The sequence below is a fragment of the Halichoerus grypus genome, chromosome 1 (assembly GCF_964656455.1).
Source record: "Halichoerus grypus chromosome 1, mHalGry1.hap1.1, whole genome shotgun sequence".
NCBI lineage: Eukaryota > Metazoa > Chordata > Mammalia > Carnivora > Phocidae > Halichoerus > Halichoerus grypus.
The window spans coordinates 95,323,345-95,351,004 of record NC_135712.1 but is presented as its reverse complement, the minus strand read 5'-3'; the positions used below and the strand labels follow the sequence as shown (position 1 = coordinate 95,351,004).

Genomic DNA, 27,660 nt, shown 5'->3' with positions numbered 1-27,660 from the left:
TTTTACTCTATTGCTTTATTTTATTGCTTTACTCTTTTACTTTACAAAGAAACTGCATCATGAAATGCACAACAGAAAGCACACAGTTTTGGCTGGGGCTTTTAAAGGCGGTAAGAGTTGAAAGCTGACAGTCTCCCAGCTATCCGAGGAACTGACTCTTCTCAGTTTTAATACTCCAAAATGCCAGTGTTTCATTCAACTCATGGTTATATATTCTTCTTGGAGTAAGAGAAAAACTTGCTTTTCTCCAGTTAATTTGGACTGTGCAAGTGACAGTAACATTGCAGGATTTTTTTGGCAGCAATAAATACATACATATATACATACGTGTGTGTGTGTGTGTGTGTGTGTATATATATATGTATATATATACACACACACACACACATACACATATATACATATGTGTGTATATTTCAGCCTTTCGGTCCTAACGATCCACATACTAAAAGATTTTGCCACTATTATTTCCCTCTCCTTAAGTTTCATAAAATAATCAAGAAAAAATCCAAAACTTACCCTTCCTTTATTTAGTGTTTCTTGTGCTTCTAACTTATAAACAAGAAAATCTAGAAAATAAAAAATGGAGAAAATTGGGTGTGATTAACTCATCATGGAATTTTCAAAAGAATAAAAGCAAATTTTGTTCAGACTTGTGAAAAATATTTTAGTTTTAAAAACAATCTGCTTGGGGACACCTGAGTGGCTCAGTCGTTGAGCGTCTGCCTTCAGCTCAGGTCATGGTCCCAGGGTCCTGGGATCGAGTCCCGCATTGGGCTCCCTGCTCTGCAGGGAGCCTGCTTCTCCTTCTCCCACTCCCCCTGCTTATGTTCCCTCTCTCGCTGTCTCTCTCTCTGTCAAATAAACAAATAAAATATTTAAAAAAATAAAAATAAAAGCAATCTGCTTGGTAACATACTTTATTTTGCCTCTTAAGGCCTTTTTAGAAAGAGTTGGAAAAAAAAACTATTACATAATTTTCAGCTTTATTTTAAAGCTGTATATCTTGAATAAAGAAAATACACATTATAACCAATTAATTAGAAGTGAATTTAGAATGTGCACTCTGTGATTAACTCTCCTTGAAATTTAGGAGAAAAAAAAAAAAGAGGCATACCTAAAGACAGAGATGATTTATTGCTGTCCACTAGATGGCACGCTAAAATCATTCAGGACTCGAAAAGAGAAAGCAAACAGTGGAAACCATCTTTAATGTTCTTAAAGCTTTATTATCCACTAGATGGCTCTATAAAATCACTCTGCATTTAAAGACAAGGAAAATCCAAATCCTATCAAAGCATTTTCATGATGTTAAACTCCTATTCCTCATACAGGCTTAATCCAAGGGTCAGTAAAACATCCTACCCATACTGCCCTCTCAGTTTCCCTCCCTCTACCCCACACCAACATAGTCAGACAGAATACCTAACTTGTATTTCCTCACAAGATTTCACAAAACATGAGCTAATAAATAAAAATAAGAATGCGGATCATTTCAAAGCACAAGCTGTATAAAGCCTATGCTATATAGAAAAATTCTGATAAAAATCAATAGCATTGCCCAATGCTTGTGTTAGATGCTAATTTTTCAATTTGAACCGATCAGCTGTGCCAGTAAGTCTTCACAAGATGAAAATAAGTGCGTAACTTAAAAGACACCATACAAAAAAAACAGAGACGCCATACAATGTGATCAATTTATTATGTTGTAAATGTACATATATGTATGTATGTATGTACACACGTGTGTGTATATGAATGTATAAAATCTGTCATATTCTGGACAACATGCTGTTACTTACTATCTATGGACAGAATTTTCAGGTATGAGTAACATATGTGTGTAATATCCAGATGAAAAGCTGTTTATTTCTGATAGAATATGTGTAACTAATAATGCGAACTACCCCAAGGTTGCAGCACACTGAATGAAAGATTCAGAATCCAGTCTTAAGCAGGAATTACTGTGTTGTACAATGCAAAACATAGGACTTGACTTTCTCTGTCTACCTGTAAAAGTGACTTAGGGTTGATTTGAGAAATTTCTTAACAACAACAACAAAAAAGTAAAGCAAGCACATGATGTTTCAAAGTATGATAAAAACACAGAATACAAACTGCATTTTATATTTACCTTCTTTTGCTTTCTTATGTTCAAGTCTTTCCTTTTGCAAGGATTTCTCTAATCTTGATCTGTGTTCATACACAACTGAAAGAAAAAAGTTAAAATTTGTCTGCAAAGAATTAGAAATTCTAAAGTAAAATTCACATCAATTTTCAAAATGGGGGGTAAACACTTTAGGGTCCTCACAATTAAAATAAAAATGTATGCGTTTATAAGTTCCACATGCTGGGTAAAAAACAGCCACAACAGACACAAGTCTGAGCTGACTTCTGCACGGTCCGCCCCTTTATAGAAGCAATACTAAGCAATACTCTGAAAGAGGTTTCCTTCCATCTTCTTTACCAGCCCCTGCTCCTCCTGCTTCTCAAAACCTTCTCTGTGAGGTTTCATGTCTTTTCCTGGGTATGTGTCCACTCTCTTGACTTCTACCGCTGTTTGCACAGCAGTTAGCCCCACATCTATATTTCTAGCTCCCACCTCTCTCTTAGGTACTAGCACAGCATTTCCTAAAGACTCCAGGGTTTTTCCACCTAGGTATCCCTTAAGTACTGCCAAGTCCACATGATCTGAATCGGAACTAAGGCTGCCAGACCCGTGAGAAAACCTCAGCACCCCATCGGCATGAAAGAGATGGTGTATTCCCCCACATCAAGGAAAACACAGGTGAGAGAGCCAGAGAAATGAAGAGGGGAGGGACTCTACAGAGAACCTATGAAAGTCAGGTTCACATTTGCCATGGTACCACGGTTCCCCCTACCTGCCCTGTCTACTCTGAAGAAGCCAGCGTTGCCTGGCGAGTAGAGAGGAAGTGTGGATGTCCTAGGGGAAAAACAGGGAGGAGAAGCTTATCAGAACTCTCTTCCCCACCTCTGGCTTCACATCTACAGCAAACAGGAGCTCGAAGAGTGGGAAAAGCTCTGCCTTTGAATGAATAAAATAAGAAAATAGGTATTTTATTTATATAATAAAATGTATGCATATGGACTAGACCAGACATAATACTTACTAGACCGAGACTGTGTTTATGGATAAAAGTTACAAATACTTTTTTTTTTAATCTGAGAGAAGTCGAGAAGTATCCAAGTCTGTGTTTTTATTCTGGGACAGAAAACCCAGCCTCACAGAGTGGTTTGTAAAAGGCAAAGAAGGGGAAAAAAGGCAAAAACTGAATTTCTGAGGAATGCTTTGAATCCTATTTGTGCAGCATTATGGTCACCTATGATCTCATTCCTTGCCAGACTAAGCCCAAGATGTCATTTGGTTCTTCGACCAGTCTTTAGCTGCCTTTGGCTACCTAAGATACAATTTAATCATCAATCACTGACTTGCCAGGTACAACACATCCAGCTGCCCAGCACTACTGGCCATCCCAAAGGGCCAAGGTCACACCCACTCCCCTCCCTCACACCTGCTATAACTCCGTGCTGCCTGCCCTTTCCCCAGTGTCCCAGCTGCCAGTTACCAACCACTGCTGTCCTCCTTCCAACATGCTCAGCATCTCCTGGGTCCTCCACCTTCTCCCCATGCTGCATATCTCATCTTGCCATCCCACAGAAACTTTCCATTTCCAGGGCTCCCTCTACAACTACCACAGCCCCTACCTCTACTCACACTTCTGCTAACCTCTCTGTGCACAACCCCTTAGAATGCCTGCCACCACCTGAACTGGCATGGTGTCCTCCCCCACAGCATGTGTGCCCCAATCTCAGCTTCCCCCGCAGCCTCAGCCTCCCACAAGTCATCCTAACAATCCCTGTCCCAGTCTTTTTCTCCGTCCAGGTTCAATTTTTTTTGCCAGATGACCCCTACCCCCCTCCCTGTGCTATTATTATAAAGGATCCAATATAACTCTGCATTTATTGAGCCCCTACTATGTATCTGGAACCACATTATGTGTAGAAATGCAAAATGAATAGACATGGGCCTTGGCCACAAGCAGCTCAAGCCTAACACAGTAGATAGGTTAGGTAATTTTTATATAATTAGAGCTAAATACATTTAGCGTAATAAAAGTATATTTAAGCCCAAGGAAAGACAAGGATGAGCTCTGGATGGGAGAGGGGTGAGGTAGTCATCAGAGGTACTCATCTCTTGCCTGGCTTTGAGAATGAAGAGCAATTTGATAGAAAAGGGTGCCACGGGAGAAAGGCATCTCTGGAAGACATCACAGGGACAAAGGCACAGAGGTCGGAAATTGGGCTAAAGGTAGCTGAACTCCAAAAAGCCTGGTTGTAAGTCCATTGTTGAGAAATTACATTTTTTTCCAAACAAATCTGTACGGTATATAAGTCCCTCTGCCGATTTCTAAAAGCCTATTAAAACCAAGAAGTTCCTTGAATTGGTACTAACAGTATCATCTGGAATGATGTTTGGAACACGGCAGAGGAAAAAAAGATTAGCACTTTAAGGATCTCACTAAGCCACGCTCTAAACTGCATGCTTACAGTCTTTGAGAATTTCAGTCAGGTGGGAAAAATGTACAGGGAACCAGGTCTATTACAATGCTATCCTGATATCCCAGAGGCAAGAATAGGATGGCAGAGGAACACCTGAGCCCCCCAGCTGGAAGGAAATACACTCCCTCTCCTCTAATCCACTGGCCAAAGTTCCCAGGTCTGGGTAGGGTCATGGAAACATAAACATGCCAGTTAAAATGGAATTGTGGTGCACGAAGTGGATATATCACAGATGATTTTAGCAAGCACGTGCATCACTTTCAAAGAAAGGAACAGGAAGAATAGTCAAGATCTTTTTTCCAATGGAACTGAAGTGGCAGTGGGGGTGGGGAGGGCCCAAGTTTAGGGGCTCCCAAGGAGGTCAGGACCACTAGAGGGAAGCGATTCCAGCCTAGAAACATCCATGATTTTAAAAGACAGCAGTATAATCAACAAGACAAACAGGAGAGGACTGCTCACCATCTATCGCCAGGCACCTCAGACTCTAAGTAGTAAACCTTGTTATGGAATGGTAAGGATAGATGGGAAATAATAGAGGGGAACGCTGCATTTGCAAATTACAATCTGGTGAAATTCTTTACTTAAGATACAGCAGCAATCACTACAATCTTGCTGTTGCAAAGTCAGGCTTGTATGGGACTTGGTAATCAGGTAATGACTGTCTTTGCACTGGGAAGCAGAAAACTCATCAGTATTATTTCATCTTCAGTAAGAGTGGGGGGTCCACTAGATTACAGCAAGTAGAGAGGGAGTATCGGGGATGCGATGAAAGGGTGGGAGACAGTGCTCCATTCTTTAGTCTCTTCCCTGCAATGTGGTCACGTAGATAATGTGCCAACAGCTGGTCCAAAGTACCCATTTATCATACTGACTCATACAACTGTCTTTGACAGTTTTATGCTCAATGGGAATTTACACACTCAACATATTAATAGCAGTGTTGTCTCAAAAGCCAGAAAATCCTTGGATACACAGTTACAAACTTTCATCAATAACCTAAACAGATGCTACACAATGTCCACTAAGAGAAGGACATGTTTGTGGATTCCAGTCAAAATTCAAAGGTCTTGAGAAATCCTGAGATATTCACGGATGAATAAGATGGCATCACTAGTAGCAAGATCTAAGGCATGAAGAATGTGGTTTTGCAAAAGCAGTGAACAAAGATGTGGTAAACAGGAAGAGAGGATATACACACAAACCATGAAGTAATCGTACTATTCATGTTTTCTTACTCAGAACTGGTCAAGCCATTAGTATAGCACCAGTTTCTAGTCCTGACGTAAAATAACTTAAGAACGCAGAAATGGTGTCAGGGTGGAAGACCACGAGCAAGGGGGAGGGAGAAAAGGGAGCGGCAGCAACTCGCAGAGGCGAGAGGTGGGAGAAGTGCCTTTCCTTCCTCAAGTTCAGGAAAACAAAGCCAAAAGGAGCCTTAAAAGATAAGCTGAAGGACACCACATTAGGGAAGGGAAAGTGGGCGTGAAAATTCACCCTTGGAATTGCAAATTCGAAAAAGAAAGGCAGAGAAAGAAAGAGGCAGGCAGTAACATAGTGGTTGAGAGCACGGAGTCTGGTGTCTGGACTCAAATCCCAGATCCATTCCCTATGGGGCAAGCTGCTGAACTTCTCTGTACTTTAGTTTCCTGACATCGTCTATGGGAATAATGACAGTATCTATCTCTCTGGCTGGAAGTCAGGGTTAAATGAGTTAATATGTGCCAAGTGCTTAGAACACCACCTGGCACAGAGTAAATGCTAGAAAATCCTAAAATACTTTTTTCTCCTATCTGTGGTGGCTTAAGATTGCCAGAGAAGGAATCAGAGGCTTTCAACCCTACAATTAAAGTCTAATAATAATGAAGTAATTATATATATATATATATATATATATACGTATGTGTGTGTGTATATATATATATATATATAATACGGAGAGAGGGCAGGGGACTCGAAAAGGCAATAAAATATTAATCTCGGTTCCCTTTTACTTAAAAGAAATTTTTCCCTTAAAAAAAAAGAAGAAAGTAAATAATCAGTCCAACAGCTCCAAAACTCATAAGCCTTTTTTTTAATATAAACTGAAAGACAGTAAAACAGACCAGATAGAATTTTTCATGTCCTTTTAGTTCTTCTAGAAAATTTCCCTATCAACTAAACATACATACACACATACACCCACACTCCCCTTAATTCTTTTAACATGCATTCTCCAGGCCTTTGAGCTAGTGATTTATCTAGATAGGTTTACTGTTTCACTTAGAAGGAGGATCCGCTAATCAATCCTTGTCACCTATCTCTATTTTTCTATTTATACTCTGAAGTCAAGGGCATCAGTGAAGATGAGCTAATACTGCTAGAACCTCTACAACAAAAAAGGTACATAATGAATATTCTCAAAGCACCAGACAAGTTTAAGGAAAACTAAGGACAAAAATAATGATTCAATCTTGGCATTCAATATTTTTAATGCAGAATAACACTGCAATGGGGATAGGATTTGAATCACAAGAACCCATGAGAAAAAGATGAAAATGCATAATACTCATCATCTCCCCTGCTTCCTGAAAAGGAATTTAATATTTTCCATGCAGTGGAGAATGGAAAGAGGTTTTACTCCTCCTCCAAGCACTCAAGAGTTTAAAATCATGCCAGCTTCCCACAGCAATTTTCCATTTTAACTCTGACTTCCTCTGAAAGTCACAAGAGAAATTAGCTGTATACATCCACTTATGGGCAAAATACATACCCATGACATTTCAGGGCAAACTGCTCCAATTCAGAATTAAAAAGCAACACTCCAAAATTAGACAGAAAACATTGCTAAGTGTTTTAACACCTTAAGCCAAGAGAGGGCAATGTTTCTTTGGCAGAAGCAACAGCCCATAAAATTTTGCTTTCAGTCTTGACAATAACATAAGGTTTTAGCTTTATAAAAAACAAACAACTGTATGAAAGTCACACAATTCAACTTGTGAAAACATTAAGAATTGCAATTACCTTTATCACTTTACAGAGGATAAAGATTAAAATGAAAAAATCTGTGCTTTTGACAATTGTGGTTGAAGGTTTGTTTTTTTTTAAGATTTTATTTATTTATTTTAGAGAGAGAGAGCAGGACGAAGGACAGAGGGAAAGGGAGAGGGAAACTCAAACAGACTCTGTGCTGAATGAGGGGCCAGAAGCGGGGCTCAATCTCACAACCCTGAGATCACAATCACCTTGACCATGAAATCAAGACTCGGCCACTTAACTGACTGAGCCATCCAGGTGCCCCTGTGGTTGAAGATTTTTAAGTAGGATAGCAAGAGGAATGACAAAAAGGAAGATAAATTGAAATCACCTTAGTTGCCAGAACATAATCCTTTTGAAGATTTGTTTTGTCTTTGTTTTTAGGCCTAAAATAGCAGATATTTATTACAGGCTTTAAGAACAGTTTTCTGTTGTGGTTCTAACTCACCAGACGTGGGATGGAGGACAGCCGCCCCCTCTTCCGTAGAACAAGGACTTGATAATTAACAAGAAGACAACATCATAGATACAGTTTTCCAATTATCTTTCCCTCCTTCATCATTTTACCTCATAAGGAGTCTGAGAAAGAACAGAGGAGATCTCCTTGGAAAATAACCCATATAAAACAACTAAGTAAAAGAAGAGTGTGGCGACATTCTGAGGATCTCACTGGATCCTCCCTCCAGCCCCCAGGGGGCCGGCAAGGGCACCCTAAGTCCGCCGTCGGCGTCTTAGCCCGACTCCTGCACTGTCTTCATAACTTCACTATGACCTGTCACAGTTAAGTCCAGCTTTTACTTCTCACTCATCCTAGTTTTACATCTTCTAGTACAATTTAACCTTTCCAGTCTGCTTGACAATTTATAGCTGAATTCAATTATTAATTAACCTTTTCCTATGGTTAGCTCCCTTTACTAAATTACATATTCACATTCCACGCCCGGGGGCAAAACCTCACAGTGGCTTCCCATCACACTCTGAGTGAAACCCAACCCCCTCTCAGGGCTTCACCAGATTGTTGTCCTGCTCCAGCCTGTCCCTCCCTGAACAGGCCAGGCCCCCTCTCACCTCAGCACCTTGAACTGCCTCTCGCTGGCACCTCCACTGCTCCTTCTCCAGGCACCTGCACGACTGACTCCCTCATTTCCTGCAGATCTTTACTAAAAGGATACCTTCTCACCAAGTCCTTTCCTGGACAACCTACCGAGAATTGCAACCTGCTCCCCACCCTCAACACTTTTAGTCTCCATTCCTACTTTATTTTTCTCCTTAGCACATAACACTCTACGGTATTTTTTTTTTTTTTTACTTAATTTGTCTTATTTATTGCCTTTCTATCCCACTAGAATATAAGTTTAGTCAGGGTAAGAATTTCCGGTTTGCCTTCTTTCATTCCTATATCCCTGGCACATTGGATTGTCGACATTCGATAGATAAGAAATGAATGAATGAACTATATGTGCCTTGAAGGCTGGGACTGGCTATCTCCTTAAACTTCCTCTTCTATATCCCAAACCTTCATTACTACTTCCGTCCCAATACCCCAGTTCCTAATATCTAGTGGTATTCAATAGCTGTTAAATGAATGAGTGCATTTAGAAGAGACTTCATACTTTTGCTCATTTGTCTGCCATCCTTTATGTCCAGGCACTTTTAAACTAAATTTCCACATTTGTTGGCTCATTAGTACTCGTGTATCGCAGAGAAGAGAGAGAAGAGAGAAGTAACAGAATAGAGATTAAATATAAATTTATCTGTTGATGTGCAGGCTCGTAAGATTAGCATTAGTTAAATCATAGCCCTGGAATATAGACACTTTCAGGATGCTGAGAGAAAAAAAGGACAGTCTGATTAGGTATTTTTCTACTGCATGGCAATTGAAGGTTTTCTGGGGTTTTTTGTTTTTTGTTTTTTTTTTGCTGCACAATAAAGTTCCTATAATAGCTCACACAAGTGTCTATTTTTAAGTTTGCTAATGCATACAGTTTATGAAGTCGTTTAAATGGAAATTTTCACCATGATTTGAATGGTGCTTAACTGCCTTTTCTATTTTGGATAAAACTATACCCAGGCTTTCCCTCATGACACTATCGGAGATTTGGCTTTTTCAAATAAGGATTACATTAGCTGACTTAAGATATATTTCTTCATACGAGTCTTCTTTCAAGTGGTGAGCTACTAATAATCATTCTTATTATTAGATGAAATCTATTCACTTCTCATGAAAGGATTCTTCTCTTAGGTCCTCAGAGCTATTATATTACAGCCCAGCAGTGTTCCAGGCACCTTGGGAAACACAAAAGTGTAGGACTGACTCTTATAAAAAGCTTATAATCAATAAATTCGGGCTGAGTTTTTTTTGCTGAGAAGAGGCAAAGTCAGGTAAAACAGTAAGAAGACAATTAGAGCTCACCAAAGGTTAGGTGAGCTGACATAATGACTTGCTGAGCCAGCAGATTTTTAAACAGACTCTCTTTGTAAGAGGAGAGGAAAAATATCCTCCTGTCCCATGAAAATGTTGCACTCTACAAAGCAAAAATTATATATATAAATTATACATACATATGCATATATATTAGAAACTTAAGGACTCACAGTCAATAGAAGCAAAATTATTCTAAAATTAGATGTATATAAATAGACCCTGTACAGTAATACTTTTCTTATCTAGCAGTCAGATTTTAGCAGGACAGCATCCCAGTGTTTCAGGAAATAATGAATGAGAGAAAGAGAAAGAGGGAGAGAGGCTTCTGGTCATCCCAAATTGATGCAAGGATGTAGAAGAATGCCCTTTAGATGGGCGAAAATATGCAAAAGCACATTGGTTTTATAAAGGACTATGCATTTATGCATATACTTTTCAAAACTGATGTGCTTGAACCAACCAGAAAAGACATTTCATTTTCCTAAGTGATCTGATTTCATCATGGGAACCTGTCTCTATGGACACTTCCACCAACACCAGCAAAGAGGAAACAACCTAAAGTACTCAAGTATCAAGCCCTAAGAGGTTTTTACTCTGTATAAACCTGCATGGCAGAGCATAACCACAAGGAGGGCAGGATGAGCCAGGCTACAACTGACTTCTTCAAATCAACACAACAGTACACAAGCAACCCCATCTTCATCCAAACTCCCAATGTCACATTTTCACCTCAAGAAGTGAAATTATGCAATATATCTTGGAAGAGGTTTCATAAAAATCTGGCTTATACAGAGATATTATTTAAGGTTACGTATCTATTGCATCCTGAATACTTCATTCAACAAATCAAACAAGTATTCAGTGAACACTTACTATGTACCAGGCACCGCTTCTGATATTTGGGAAATACGTTATGAACCCAACAGTAAAAAAAAATATTTGCCTTTGGGGAGCTCATATTCCGGCAGATATATAAATGATTAGGAGCTAATGAGTGTCAGCGGCAGGGGGAGGGGGTTGGGAACAGGGTAAAAGAGACTGGAGGTATGGGGAGGATGGGTCACATTTCTAAATCGGGTATTCAAGGCATGACTCACTGAGGAGAAGACATCTGAGCCAAGACTTGATAAAAGTTCAAGTTACTACTACAGACATCTAGAGGAAAATGTTCTAGATATAAGGAATGAGCAAGGCAAAAGCTCTACAGGGCAAGCATACTTGGGATGTTCTAAGAAAAGTACGAAGTCAGGGTAGCTGAGGTAGAGTGAGCTGGAAGATCAAAGGGCGAAGGTGGGAAAGGGGACAAATTGGGATGGGCCTCATAGAACCTAGTGAAGACTCTAGCTTTTACTCTAAAACGCTTTGGAGGGTTTGAGCAGGAATATAGAGTGATGACTTAGATCTTAAAATAACGATCACTCTGACCGCATGGGTGCAAGATGCAAGCAGTGAAAGCAGTTATTAGCAAGTTTCTGCAGTAATCCAGGCATGAGGTAACGGGAGAATAGGACCAATGTGCAGGCTATGGCAGATTCTGCATTTATACTGAGAATAAAACCAGTGCATGTTATCAGCTGAGATGGGGAAGGTTACTAGTGAAATAGGTTTGTGAGGAAGATCTGGAATAAGCAATTTATGGATTACAGAGTGATTTACTCAGCCTGCAGGAAAGACTCCTACAGGCAACATTTTGTGTGGATGTTGAGAGATGACGATGGAGGAAAGAAGACAGAAAAATACAGACAGTGGAGAAAGAACATGCAAGAGCACTGAGGCAAAAACAAAAAATCTGGGAGCGCCTGGGTGGCTCAGTTGGTTAAGCCTCTGCCTTCGGCTCAGGTCATGATCCCAGGGTCCTGGGATCGAGCCCTGCATCGGGCTCCTTGCTTAGCAGGGAGCCTGCTTCTCCTTCTCCATCTGCTGTTCCCCCTGCTTCTGCTTTCTCTCTCTCTTTCAAATAAAGAAATAAGATTTAAAAAAAAAATCTGTTTATGGTATTACTCAAACTGAATAAGAGTAACTTTCTTAATAGCACAGATTCCTGGGGCCCAACCTGCATCTACTGAATCAGAATTTCCAGGGAAGATACCCGAGAATCTGAACATCTAGCAAGTGTGTACCACCTGCCCCCCCTCCATGTGCTTTTATAAGGGAGTTCTGGAAATGCTGTTTAGCATAGGGATGATAGGAAAGTGGGCAGGTGGGGAGAGAATGAGTGAGGCAGGGCTGCCATTGACTCGATCAGATCTGCATGGTTGCCAAAAAATAAGTTTATGGGTGGTGCAGAAGATAGAGAATCCAAGAGAGTGTTGAGGTTGATGGATTAGTTTAGGAGGTCATTGCAATAACCTAAAATAAAGTAACACGAAGGTTAAAATTCCATATTGCCTGAATATGAGATGATCTCCAGTTATGCCAATAAGACAATCCAATTAAAAAAAGTTGATTGTTTTCCCAACTGGAATATACAATATTTTAGAGCAGTGAAAGATATTCTAACACTTACAGATATTCTAAAGTGATTAAAGATATTCTTACAGTGATTAAATGTACAAAAAAGTGGTCAACTAAATTAATCATCAGGGAAATCAAATTAAATCATAATGTAATACCACCATTCTCCCATCAAAATGGCTAAAATTTTAACAGACAGACAATACCAAAGGTTGGCAAGACCTTGCTGATGGATGTGTGAGTCAGTCCAACCACTTTAGAAAACTGTTTTGCAGTGCCTGCCAGAGCTGACGAACACAGACCTTGTGGCCAATAAATCCCATGCCTAGGCATGTCCCCAACCAAATACATTAATTTAGTTACCAGAAGTCACATAGCTCTAGAGTCTTAAGAGCAGCACTATTCATAATAGTCCCAAACTGGAAATAACACAATCACCTATCATAGGAGAATGAATAGGTTGCAGTTGTTGAAAAAAATTAAGTATCACTCAGCAATGTGAACAAACTAACTGTAAGAACATAGATGAATTTCACAGACATAATGCTGAGGAAAGAAGCCAGACAGCAAAGTGGTACTTACTAAATAATTCTACTTATAAGCAGTTCAAAAACGAGCAAAGCTAATCCGTGGTGCTAGGAGATGGGATGCTGTTCACAGTGTGCATATGGCAGGAGGAGGCGGGCAGCCAGGGACCGGGAGAGAGAACAAGAGGGAGCATTTTTGGGTGAGGGAAATGTTCCGGTTCTTGGTCTGAGTGCTGGATACACTGTCTGCTTTGTGAAAATCCACTGAGCTCTATACTTATGATTCCTCTACTTTTCTGAATATATACTTGTTTATATAAGGTAAGGGTATTTGTTATTTTCAGTTCAAGTCACAATGAAATTAAAACACATTTAGATATGTCACTTTTTTTCGACCCACATCTCTCCAAACACCATGATTCAAACTCTTCACGCGTTTGTCTGACGTCCGTGTCTGTAGTACCACAAGTCAGAATTTTAGTCCTCTGAGTTTTCTGAAGCATACCCAACTTCACTGGAGACACAGCGTTTGTGGAATCTCGGTCTGATGCTATCACAGGAAACATCCTAAGCTGCAGACATCTGGTAAAAATTAGGAGAGCTGATAGTTTCATTTGTCCTACAGGTGTATATTCATGCTTTCTGTATCGTTAACTCGAATGTACTGCAGTGCTTTTGGGGGGTTGGTAGTAAAAAGGCTTGTTTATAAAAACATTTTGCATTTGCAATTGGAGAACACAGTCCTGGGAATAAATAGACCATTCTAAGTGCTATTTCATCCTTAAAAAAAAAAAAAAAAAAATTGGTCAGGTGCCTTCCATAAATATCTAACCACATCAAACAAGGTCATTTTGGGCTAATGTGTCTTCCTCACACAGTACTCTGCTGTTTAAAATAAAGCAGTTGGGAACGCACCCAGAAATAGCAGAGGCTTTGTGTTCACTCCAATACAACAACACTCCCTCTTTTTCTGAGGAGTAATTTTGCAGGATGAAGGGAACCTTGCGTTATAATATTCAAGCATATGCAATAATCATTGACACAGGGAAAGGAATGCCCAGAAACAAAATATATTTAAGGAAATCAAATCAAAATGCCTGAGTGACTGATTCAAAGTGCACCATGAGAGTGGATCCAAGGATGGTACAAATATTTTTGACTTAGGCTACCGTGTGAAAGATGGGTCCAGGATCAAGGAGGCCTGGGGTGGGGCAAATCATGTGTCACCTGTTGGACGTGTTTAATGTTTGATAGGAATATCCAGATAGCACAGAGAAATTTAAAGAGTAATCTAAGAAACTCCCGTGTTGCTGGCAGAGAGAAGTTCCTTGCTGGGAAGGGCCATTTCACCATCTCTTACAGGTCTAAGACCAACACAAGGATCCCTCTGAGGCGAACCTGGCAGCCTATTCCCCATAGCCAGTCCTACTCTTCCTGACATATCTTTGTCCTACTGCCACCAAACTGTCTGAGTACTTATGGTTACAACTGAGGGAACTTAAATAATAATAATAAAATAAGGGACTGTGGGAATAAAGTCAGCACTCAATGTCTAAAAGTTACTTTACCAGTTTCACTGGAATTCCTACTGATAGCCTGAATTCTATTTTCACTTTTGGCCATTCATTTTTAAGCTTTCCTTTGGGATAAAAATATAATTAAGTATATTTCTTTATACTTTCTGCTACAGAAAATGAATATTTTCCTAGTGGTTTAAGAAGAACACATGTGGCTCTAAACAGGAATATCTTCTGCACTGAGCTGTTGGGCACTACCCAACTTGGGGCAGCGGGTTACCATTTAGTCATTAATCACTGCACACTACGTAGAAGTCCTTAAACTAGAGCAGGGCTGGGATCACTGGGTGAGACCCTCAAAGGTCAAATATAAAAGTGTTATCCTTTCTTCATCCTTTAAGAAAAGGCACACTACTTACTAGGAGCTGTGGGCTTGAGGGTGACAGTGAGAGATTTTTGATGATGGTATGATGCAAGAAGGATATAGAGGGTTTTGTGAAAGCATATCCTGGTGAGCAGTCCTTGGGATACTTCCATCATACTGGTCTGCATCATGTAAATAAGGTCATGCATGACATGACACCCAACCCTCAAGATGATCAGCATCTGCCTTCACTGTGATCCCTGGAGGCCTCTCTGAGCAGTATAGATGCCCTTCCTTCTCCCCCCCACAGGGCCCTAGGCATAGTTCTACCCACAGTCTTATTATCATTTTATATATAGATTTGCCACTTCTATTGCACTGTGGATTACTTATGAGAGAGTTGGTCTCTTTATTATTTGGACACTAGCCTGGGTCTGGTACAAAATGGGTACCTGTTAAATGTTTATTAAGTGATTGAACTAATGCAGACAAATGAATGTCAGGGTCGAAGGCTGCACGGGATGTTAATAATGTACTCTGCATATCAACTGTTCCATAAAATTTATGTATGTAAAGCCTTATGGTTACATATCATGGTGGACTTCCAAGAGTCCTCTTTTAAGACACTTTAAATTTGATACAGCTGACTTGCACCAAAAGAAGCATGGGAATTCACTGGCAACCTCTAAAGTTTCTCTATCAAAGGTAGAAAAAAATATATCTATATTGTTTAAATTAACAAAGTACATGGGGACTTTTGAAAGCACAGAAAAATCAATAAACAGTCCTGATCTGTAGTAAGGAGCATAACTGGATGCTGAAAGAAAAAAAGAAAAAATCTTTGATGGTATCAGCATTCTAATTAGAGTCAGACTTCCGATTTTTCTTCTCAACCTCATTCCATAGTTAGAATTCAGATTAAATCCATTGAAAATAAAGAGGACTGAGATGAATTCTACTGAAAGAAAAAAGCAACAAAGAAAAAGGAGACAGGCTGACAAATAGAATTAGATGGAGACAAGAGATAATTTAGAGGATTTTTCAAATAATTTAGGGAAAATACCACTGGCCTGAGCCAAGATTCCTGAGATCCAAGCTGCCTGACACTAACCAGTTCTGTGCTCACAACCAAGAAACTTCACCTTTCTGTTTCCTCAGCAATAAAATGCAGTTGAACAGTTGAGTGGCCAAGGTCCTTCCAGTGCTAAAATTCTAACCAAGCATATTTGCAGTAATTACTAGAAGAGTGGTGACACTGACAATACATAAATCATTTCAAATTGGTATTGTATATTTTCAATATATTAAATTTAAATACAAGCGAGAAAGGACCCAGTTTAGCAAAATGCTGAGAAAGGCTCTGATTTTTTTTAGGAAAAAGCTTTTGACAGAAGAACACAATTGCAGATTTATCTGTTTCCCACGATTTTCAAAAAGTTGAAAATATATATACAAGCTAAGACCCTGTGCCATACTTAAGGTGTCCTATAGTGGGCCTCTCCTTTTTTATAGATTTGGCTGTGAAAAATACAAACACGTTTTCCTTTTCTGACACTGAATGAATAATAATGAATGAATAATAAAAGCAGCAAAGTACAACTGCTACTCTAATCGCAAATTGATCTAAGAAGTGGGCTTGCTCATTTTTCCCCTGCCCAATATATGTTTCAATGTGGTCTCCCATAATAACTTTTTTTTTAATCCCCAAAATAGCTCTTATACATACTGGGACATAACCAGGCATATCTGGTGGACAGCCTGGACACTGAGATGGGAGATTGCAAGTGTTACTTTGTTCATGCCTACTTGCATTTATCTGCAGGCAACAGGTGATGGTGGAAGGGGCCAAAGGCTAGAAGTCCAGAGATCTGGGTTTAATTTTTAATCTGAGAAGTATTTATTTAATGTCTTATGTTTCATCATTGGCAAAATGAGAGGGCTTACCAACTGATTACTAAGGCCTGTCCTAGCTCTAAAATTCTGATTCTCTGATGTGGTTGAGCAGGCAAGGACACGGGATCAGAACTGTGGAATGACCTGGATAAATGTTTAAGATCTTAGAGCGTAATGGTGATGTTCAGAAAGAATGCTGGCCTGACTACAACAGAGGGACCCAGCAGGGCTCCAAAGGAAGAGGAGAAGAGAAGGGGCAACACCTTTTTGGCTGAAGGGCTTAAGACCCTTTTCTTTTGCAAAGTATCTGAAAATGATTAAAATTATTTTGACAGCTGCAAGTAATTGGGAGGTAGGTGAAAACAGGAAGTTCAGGCACAGAATAACCTCACTAGTTCCACATTCAACCAATTCAATATTTATAATACTTTGGACTTAAGTAACTGACATTTATTATTATAAATAATAAGTTTTTTTCAAGCAGCAGAGAACAAAACTAATTATAACCACAGCCCTTAAAATAAAACTCATTAGCATACTAGACACTTCGCCTCTCATTTTTATGTTATTTCTCCATTGACAAAGCGTAAATCAGAATTTCTCAGGAAGAGCAAACAGTTATTTCACTAAAGATCTCAGTTCTATTCTTTATCATCTTGTAAAGAAAACTGCCACTAAGAGGTTAAAAATATTTGTAAATGAGTGTTCATATATTCAGGGGGAAAAAAGGTCTCTTAAAACCTACTTTCATAGCAATCATAACAAATTATGTTTGTGTAGCCCTTTACAGTTTATATACAAAGAGCTTTTACATCCAATCACGTGTAATTTGTGAGGGAACAAGGTGCTAATAAGAAATTACTCCCATCTATTCATTAGAAGATACAGTGACCTTTCTTTAGCCATTAGTTCATCTTACATTTACAGTATTTAAAAATGCATTTACTTAAAAAGTATTAAACTTTCTGGTGATTTGGTATAGTCTTGTTCCATTATTCTGAATTCCTTAAGAGTTACTTCATTAGAAAAGGAATCCACTTACTATGGTAATTTTGTGGGTGTCATTCAAGAGACTGTGGGAAAGAAAAGAGACTATTATCTTTAAATTTACCTTAAAATCGTTTATACAACATAGGCCCCCATCAAGCTGTATGAATAGAAGTATACAGATAAAAGAAAAAAAATTTGTAATTATGCTGAGTACAAATCATCACAGAAAAATTAGGACAATTTTTAGTTAATATTCATGCTCGTTCTCTCATCTTTGCTTTAGAATCTTGAGAACACATTAGGTAAATTTTTTGTTTAACATTTAAAGAACCCACTTTTGAGTGCTACTTTCAATGAAGATAATTGTGTGCCTACTTTATTACTTACTCGATGGCGGGGGAAAAAACTACAGTACTTACAAGTAGCCTATCCCTTCAGCACCACAAATTTATTAATTAAGAATTCTAGCCCTTGATCCAAAGCAATAAACCTAGGAATACACATTGAGCTGTTACCTAAATAAATATATAATTAGTAGTATATGTAGGCAAACAAAAAACAGAACTAAATAGTTATTAGCTTTTCCTCCAAGGCTACCAAACACACACACAAGTGACATAGCAAAACCAAAACCAAACAACCTCTGATCTGAAATGTAGTTGCCAAGGAACTGACAGAATTCAGTAAATCATCCCCATACTAAATGCACCAGAGAATACAACACAGCCATTCAAGAAATGAAAAAAAGGCCAAGACTCTAAAAAAAAAGGCAGAAAGAACAATTCTACATTATCAATATGGAAATATACATGATATTTATGTGCAGATATTAAGTGCAGAAAGTGAGTATTTCTATCATCTTTCTTCCAGAGTTCCATGAATCTGAAAAGAACACAGATGTAATCTTACAGAGCATATTATTTTCTGGCCTGCTATTTCACCAGGAATATACAAAAATAATTTTATAATTCCTTAACTATAGAACGAAGAAATAATGGATGCCATGAGCTTAATTTCTATTCTAAATCTAAATGAGTTTATAAAATATCACTATATATATATGATAAAAATACATATCTGATAATACTGCATTATAGAATTAGAATAACTTTCACAAAATATTCCTCACAAAGTCAATGATCAGGAATTAATCTATGTTAAGATATATTGATAATTCATGGATGCATTTTTCTGTCAAGCTTACATTTCCTATTATCAAAAAAAAAAAAAAAACCTTGAAAGTAAACAAACAAAAAATTACTATGATGAAACAATTCATTCAACACTCTGAGGAAGAAAATAAGGCAAAAAAACAAAACAAAACAAAAAATCTTAAAATTTGGGTTCTGAATGCTCCTATTTTTTAGAACATTTTTTTCCCACTGAATTCTGAAAGGAGTATATGATTTACTATTTACATATCAACTTCTTGTAGAACAAAAAACTTTTTTACATTTATTTATTTGAGAGAGGGAGAGAGTGTGCATGAGCAGGAGGGACAGAGGGAGAGGGAGAGAGAGAATCTTGAGCAGACTCCCTGCAGAGCTCAGAGCTGATGCAGGGCTCCATCTCATGACCCTGAGATCATGACCTGAGCTGAAACCAAGAGTCGGACACTTAACCAACTGAGCCACCCAGGTGCCCCAGAACAAAAAACTTTTAAAAATAATTTATCTTCTTCTGTATACCCATTAAGATACAGCAATGCTGATTAAGGACAGATTTTTTTTTTTTTTTTAAGCATAAAAGGAAAGCTTTATTTCTGCTCTTTTCATCCATTTTTTCTTATAATTTCTTTAAAACTCAGAAATAAGAATACATAAAGCAAAACACCAACTTAAGCAGGTTTAAAAAAACTTAAACTTGTTAAAAAAAAGAAAAAAGAAGAAGAACTGCACACCCATTTGCCTTTGATTCTATAGGTAAAGACTAAACCCTGGGAGCAGGTGGGTGGCTCAGTGAGGTAAGTGCCTGCTTTGGCTCAGGTCATGATCCCAGGGTCCTGGGATCGATCCCCACGTCGGGCTCCCTGTTCAACAGGGAGTCTGCTTTTCCCGCTCCCTCTGCCCCCTCCCCTGCTCTTGTGTTCTCTAAGTAAATAAATAAAATCTTAAAAAAAAAAAAAAAAGACTAAACCTGAAGTATTACAAGATTGCTCTGGTTGTTGAGATTATCAATGACTTTTTTCTTTTGCTTCTTAAAAATTTTCTGCACTTTCCAAATTTCTACACAAACATAAGCTACTCTTTCAAGTCTATAGCCTATCAATTAATTATGCTGATGCTCATTTCACCATAACTTAACTGAGTGGATTTTTTTTTTTTTTGGCACTCAAGTTCCAGAAGGAAAGGAAAGATCAAAATCCACTGATAAGTCTGTTCGTTGCTATGCTCATTTAAGTTGAATCTTCTTTATATCTAATCTACATTTCTGGCACTGGAAGAAAACTGATGTTTCCAATGGTCACCATTCTTACCAATGAAGTAAAGCAATCAGTATATTCTGGAATGCTTTTCAGTAATATAACTTGAAACAAAAAGGATTTTCTTTGATTTCCCTTCCTTTGTCCAGAAAAACAAACAAACAAACTTGCCACAGACCTTTCAATATAAACTCAAATTGAACAGAATGATTTAAATACAGAGACCAGAAATCATATGGGTGGAGAATGTAATAAGTTTTCTATTTAACACTGACAACTAAATTCACCAGAATATTCTAGTTCCTGACTATTTCACTTAATTGAGTTCTGGGACTTTGATGTTCAAAGTCTCTGAGTAAAATGAATTAACGATTGAAATGGAAGCCTTTCAAACATCATTCCAAAATATACTTCCTGAGAAAAATAAAAATGCTTGTTAAAAACATCATGTCTTATGTTAAACTTACTTTCCTTAATGGGAATTTTAAAAGGGTGTCATTAGAGCTTTAGGCTATCTCTATTTTCACTTCCTAAGTTAGTGTTACATAAAACCTTTGATATAATGTAGCAAATTTTGAACTATGAAGCCTTTCCTTCAAGATGAAATTACCAACTCACCATTAGTAAGCCAAATACTTTGTTTTTCTAGTAATTGTCATTTATCAACTAATCAAAACGGTGGACTTTTGCAATGTCTACCATGTACTAGGCACAAGACAGATGCCTTCATCAGACTCCTAACTCCAGAAAGCAAGCAGGTGTAGCCCTTATTTGAATAGGCAAATGAAACAGCCCAAGTGGCTAGGTAACTTGCCAAGGGTCATCCAAGTATTTAATTATGGAGTCCAAATTTCAACCCAGGTTTATATTCATTCCAAATTTTGGGGAAGTGCATAGTTTCCTCATCTTCCTGAGCTGGGTGTTCACACTGTGGCTTCATTAAAGTCTCCGATGTAATCTTCTATGTCATCAAATACAGATTCTAAGGTAAACTCAAAAATCACATTGTGAAACCCAAAATGAATTATTTTTAATACTGCCCTCCAATAATACAATTAATCAATAACTACCTATTTTTCAACTCATAGAAACCACCTTCATTTTCATTAAGGTTATGTAAGAAGTTAAAAAAAAAAAAGAAAAAAGAAAAAACAATTTCTGTGACCAGTCTAGACAGAGGCATATAGCTTTAAAACTTGAAAGGGAATGCTTACTCAATGTAACAGGTAACACCTTTCTACTTTTCTGATTAAAGATTAAATCCATATTCTGAATAAACTGAAGTCAAGGAGTTCTCCCAACTTCTTTAAATTTAGTAAGTCTACTCTCCTTAGTGAGTGGAGGTTTTCTATCTTGAATTGCTAAATCTACTTTTAAGACCAACCTTTTTTTTTTTTTTTTTTCAAATCAATGGTGACGCTATCTTTCTCTCCATTCTATAGACCTAGCCCCTGCACACCTGCCACATGCCGCTTACAGCAGTTGCCAAAGCTGGATAGGAGGTGATGGCCAGTGGTACAGACTCAAGCATGACCTAATGAAGTCTTCCAGCTCACATCATCAGTGTTTCTCAACGTTGGCCTGGAGGAAAGGGGGGCAGGGGGTGTGCTAAATTAGAAGTAAAACTGCCTTTGGAGTCAGCAGATTTGCATTCAAATTCCTCCTACCATTTATTACTTTTGTCATTCTGGACACATAACCTTTCTGAATCTCATTCTTCTAATCCATAATGTAAGTATCAGGACCTAATTCAGCGTGTGGCACATAATAGGTACTCAATGAATTTCAGCTGAATTTACAACAAGAAAAAGGCTGAATCTTAGCAGTTTTCTCAGGGCATGGAGGTAAATGAATACAAGAAATGCAACACTGAGGCAAGAGCAACCTGGAGTGAAGGAGCTGGCCATGGTGAGGAGTTCTTGATGGTCGGTGGAAGCCAGTCCAAGCGGAAAGCAAGGAAACATGGAAGCAAGGAGAGGCTCAGCTGAAATGAGCTTCTCTGGGGCATACCAGACAATCCAGTAGGCCAGGGAGATGACCCACTTTTGCTTGATGACTAGAAGAGAATGCTGATTTCACTGATTTTGCTACTGAATGAGTCACAAGGGTGGGTAAGCTGAGAAAACATGTGAGGGAGTAGAAAAATGTAAGTAATTACAAGGATATTGTAGAACTTACTTTAATTAAAAAATTCCTTGCTCTGAAAGCTTTGTTAACTTTGAGTATGTACCGTGAGTGATTCATCCTCCCATAAAACCTCCATGGCCTTATTCTTCTCAAAGGCTGAGATGCCTCTGAGTTCCACTGCTGTAAACCCAGGGTAGGGAATAAAATACCAAACAGCAGTTAAACCTGCTTATGGGGATCAAATCTCTGATGGATACCTAAAGAACATGTTTACTTTTATGGCCAGTCTCAGACTGGATTTTCTATAGGGCCAAGTCACTGGTACCACTCTGCTGTGAACCGCAACCTTGGATCACTCCCTGAGCTATGCTGCCAATCTTAGGAAACAAAGGTGTCTGCAGGCCTGCTCTTCCTGGCCCAGCCCTACACTGCCAGAGATAAGCCAGGACATCCCTGTGAAAGGGATCATGCATTATGGATGCTGCTTACCAAGGTATCTGTCACGAGGCACTAGGTGATGGAGTGTGAAACCTATTCAACCTGCTGGGAAATAACTGGCAAAGGAGGAAAGCAGGAAACAGACTGCCACATTCTAGGTCACATTCTAGGGCCTGGCCATATTCATTTACTCTTCACACTCACCCTGTGAGGAAGATCTGACTTTTTTTTTTTTTTTTTTTTAATGGAACTCAGAAAGATCCAACACTTACTTAAGGACATAAAGCTAAAATCTGGCAGAACTATGAGTCAGTCTGACTTTAAAGCCAACTCTGATATACTGCATGAGACAAAAAGTTTAAGAGAAAACCTAAGGTAAGATAACCTCCTGTCTATTAAGGGAAGTGGGACTGAATGAGGAGAGTACTAGAAAGATGTAAAAATGGGCCACAAATGCTTAAACTAAAAATTAACACCTCCCTGAAAACTTCTTTGAAAAGAAAACTTTGAGAGTTATTTATTCTTCTTATATATAATTCTATCAAGTTTGGTTACTGGGCTTTCAAATCCACAGCAATGAGGTGAAGCAACTTTAAGGAGACAGACAGAAGGACGACAGGAACACGCTAACAGCAGAACACACTATCAAAATAATCACTATTCAGAGAACTAATTCCACAGATACACTGGTCTAGAGCTACCTGATGCACAGGCACACTGCTCTACATATGACCACATAGAATGAAACACAATTCCATCTATTTTTAGTCATTTCAGCAAGATGATTGTTACAAATATATAAATAAATCTACCATTTCTATTTATTTCTATTTCTCAATTTGTCATTGGGACAATGACAATTGTCATTGTCTCGGGGCGCCTGGGTGGCTCAGTCCTTAAGCGTCTGCCTTCAGCTCAGGTCATGATCTCAGGGTCCTGGGATGGAGCCCCGCATCGGGCTCCCTGCTCAGCAGGAAGCCTGCTTCTCCCTCTCCTACTCCCCCTGCTTGTGTTCCCTCTCTCGCTGTGTCTCTGTCAAATAAATAAATAAAACCTTTAAAAAAAAAAAAAAGGTCTCTTTGCTTCTAACCTTCTGAATGTGCTAAAAGGAACATAGTATTACAGCATAAAATAACTGTACTGACCCTCAGACACCTACAGGGCATTCCACTGTGTAGCCTCCTCCAAGTGTCATCATTCCCTGGGCCCTATAGTTCTTCCCTCTCCTCTAGTTTACTTGTTCTCATATGACCCACACCACAGTCTGCCCTTCCTTACTAACAGGACTCTTGTGGGGGCAGGGACCATGTCTTACTTGTGTTTGTAACTTCAGAGTATCTAGCACAGTGCCTTCTACGTAAGGTAAACTCAGCAAATATTAAACTAGTGAAATTTATGCACAATATACTCAATTCTAGAATATAGGGAGGCATGTAGAAACATTTCCATATAAAATGGTTAACATAAAACTTCTGGGCTTGAGGGGCTCCTGGGGGCTCAGTCTGTTAAGCATCTGACTTCAATCATGATCTCAGAGTCCTGCGATTGAGCCTCATATTGGGCTCCATGCTCAGCGGGGAGTCTGCTTGTCCTTCTGCCCCTTCCCCCACTTGTGCTCTCTTGCTCTCGCTCTCTTTCTTTCTCAAATAAAGAAATAAAATCTTAAAAAAAAAACACTTCTAGGGCTTGAAAAGGCAAACCTATTGTTCATTTATCAAATAACTATTACATTTCAGACATTATTCTGAGCTCAAGGATTAAAACAGCAGACATGAAATACCAGTGTTCTGAATTCAAGGTCCTATAATCTCACAGAGGAAGACAGACAACTTGGAGATACAACATTTCAGATAGTCATCAGCACAAATAAGAAAATCATGGAGGATAATGGGATAGAGTACTTGGGTAGAAGAACTATTATCATTTTTCTGCTTATATGGGGTATTACCTTATATCAAGGAAGAGATGTAGTTACAACTTCTATAGATTGTTCAGAGGTAAAAAAATACGAAGGGTGCAGGCTTCTTGAAAGTAACCAGGGAAATCACAATGGGAGGCAGGGCTGCAGTAGTCGCCAGGCTTTCAGACTGTTTCCTGTGACCCCACCTCCTGGTACTCAAATCCTGTGTACTCCCTTCTAACACTGTAGTAGGTTGGTCGGTGTGACTAATAGCATCCAGCACAACCGATGTTATCTCCCTTCCAAAATTAGGTTATGAAAGACTATGGCTTCCATGTTGGGCTCTTCCTCTCTTAGATCCCTCACCCTGTGGGATGCCAGCTGCCAGGTTATGAGGTCACTCAGGCAATCTATGCAAGGGTATTCCATAGGGAGAAACTAAGGCCTACCGACAACCATGCGAGTGAGCTTGAAAGTAGATCCTCCCCAACTGATTCTTAGATGACTGAAGCCCAGCCAACAGCTTAGTTATAGGCTCACGAGAGACTCTGAGCCAGAACCATCCAGCAAAGCTGCTCCTGGATTCATGACCTCAGGGAACTCTGTGAAATAGCTAATATTTATATGCTTGTTGCTTAACGGTGCTAAGTTTGGGGGTAATTTGTTATGTAGCAACAGATAATACAGCTACCCTTCTAGTATTTGATATCTGAGCTGAGGCCTAAATAAATCGGAGCTAGTGAAGAATAGATCTCAGGGAAGAATATTCCTGACAGAGAAAACAGCAAGTATAAAGACCCTAAGAATTAGAATGTGAGCTTGCAGTGTCACTTCAAATAGCTAAAAGGCCCACGTGGCTAGAATTTTGTTAGTAAAGTACAATAAAGTAGTAAAAGGTGAAATTTCTCCAAAGAGAAATGGAAGATAGCATTACATAATTTATATCTTATAAAGAATAACCTTTGGGGCACCTGGATGGCTCAGTTGGTTAAGTGTCTGTCTTCGGCTCAGGTCATGATCCCAGAGTCCTAGGATGGAGCCTCAGCAGGAAGCCTGCTTCTCCCTCTCCCTCTGCCACTCCCCCTGCTTGTATTCTCTCTGTCAAATAAATAAATAAAATCTTTTAAAAAAATAAATAAATAAATAACCTTTGTAAACTACTGACCACTATGTGGGACGTAAGGGTGGGAGCAAGAAAACCAGGTGGAAGCCTACTACAATTAGTCCAGTCAAGAGATGATGGTCAGACTAGGATGTTAGAAATATTCTAGATTGGTAAAATTCAGGAGATATATATATATATATATATATAATATATATGTAAGTTATTTTATTTATTTATTTATTTGAGAGAGAGAACACTAGCAGGAAAGTGCAGAGGGAGAGAGAGAAAGAATTTGAAGCTGATCTGCACTGAGCGCAGAGCCCAACGTGGGGCTCAATCCCACAACCTCTGAGATCATGACCTGAGCTGAAACCAAGAGTTGGATGCTCAACTGACTGAGACACCCAGGCGCCCCACAATTCAGGATATATATTTTGAAAGAAGAGTCAACACAACTATATGAAAAACTTCTCCGTGTAGATTACACCATGCCAATAGGTTCTGGTTTTTGAGTGACCTGGATAAAACCAGAACCACCCCAGAAAAAGGGTAACCGAGATATGACCTACTTGAAATATAACTCAAATTTCAAAAAATAATTTTAGGTGGGGTAGTTAAAAACTAACCTCTTGGAGTTAAAATTTAGTGAGAAATGGAAAGAATTAAGCAGTCAATCGAAATGTTCTTTTCGGTGTCTATTCTGATTGGTGCCAACCAGACTGTTAAAAAAAAAGTTGTTTAAGCAATCAACTAGTGAGGTTAAAAAGAAAAAAAAAGTAATAAAACAAGAGATGAGGAAGACCAAAAATAAAGCCTGATTTTCCTTCTACATCAACGTATTTCCAAAGGAACAAAGTTAATGACGAAAAGTATTTAAGTAAGAGAATACTTAAACTAGTAACTTGCAGACTATTCAGTGGTTTCATAGAGCCTTAGAGCTTTACTTATTAGAGCTTAACAAGAATCTACATGTTCCTACTCTGCAAATTTTCTGAGCGGGCAATGTTCACAAAAAGTACATAAATGAACTTGTCAGAAAAAAACCTTGCCTCTTCTTACTGCTTCTTCTATTATGTGCACAAAAAGCATGTCAGGACGACTCACAGGAAATATCCATTTCCAAATCAAGGCCATATTTGTATACCCAGGGACCAGCCTTCAGCTTCCCTTTTTTAGTACAGAGTTCTGATATTCTTAAGCTGAGACATGAAAAATCAAGCTTTAAAAAGTAAAAATCTAAACAAATTGCTATTAGGATTAGCTTACTGAAGAGGACAATATAATAAACAATTACACACACACACACACATATATATACAATCATATACACACATACAATCTCACATTAAATGGAAAGTATGTGCAACTTTTTTTTTTTAGAGAGAGAGAGAGCACGTGTGCATATGCCAGCAGAGCAGGCGGGCGGGCAGAGGGAGAGAGAATCTTAAGCAGGATCTATGCCCAGCACAGAGCCCGACACAGGGCTCCCCACAGGACTCAGGGCTTGATCTCACGACCCTGAGATCATGACCTGAGCCAAAATCAGGAGTTGGACACTTAGCTGACTGAGCCACCCAGGCACCCCATGAATGTGCAACTTTTTAAAAGAAATGTTTAAAATCAGGTAAGTTCTTTAAAAGACAGACAAAAAAGAACATTTATATGTATGAATTTTCTGTAGTTTTTTCCCAAGGCCTTGGGTATAAACATATATGGTTACCACAGTGGGTGCTAGAACCTTTAAATAAATACTAATTGAATATTTTTTCATTTAATTTTTTTTACAAAAGAATCTCAGTGAATATGCACCAAATTTTTTTTTAAAAAAGTATTACATATGGGGGCGCCTGGGTGGCTCAGTCGTTAAGCGTCTGCCTTCGGCTCAGGTCATGATCCCAGAGTCCT

The 27,660-nt window shown here is 38.8% G+C and overlaps 1 protein-coding gene across 4 annotated transcripts in view; it reads right to left on the bottom strand.

The window, feature by feature from the left end:
* Positions 1 to 27,660, bottom strand: part of GOLIM4 (golgi integral membrane protein 4) — an 85,083-nt gene that overhangs the window by 36,814 nt on the left and 20,609 nt on the right. For all 4 annotated transcript variants that reach the window (XM_036112712.2, XM_036112713.2, XM_078069512.1 and 1 more), the window contains exons 2-3: positions 2,135 to 2,209; positions 520 to 569 (exon numbers count right to left, since the gene is read on the bottom strand). In XM_036112712.2, the coding sequence (XP_035968605.1) occupies positions 520 to 569; positions 2,135 to 2,209 (125 nt within the window). The remainder of the gene's footprint in view (positions 1 to 519; positions 570 to 2,134; positions 2,210 to 27,660) is intronic.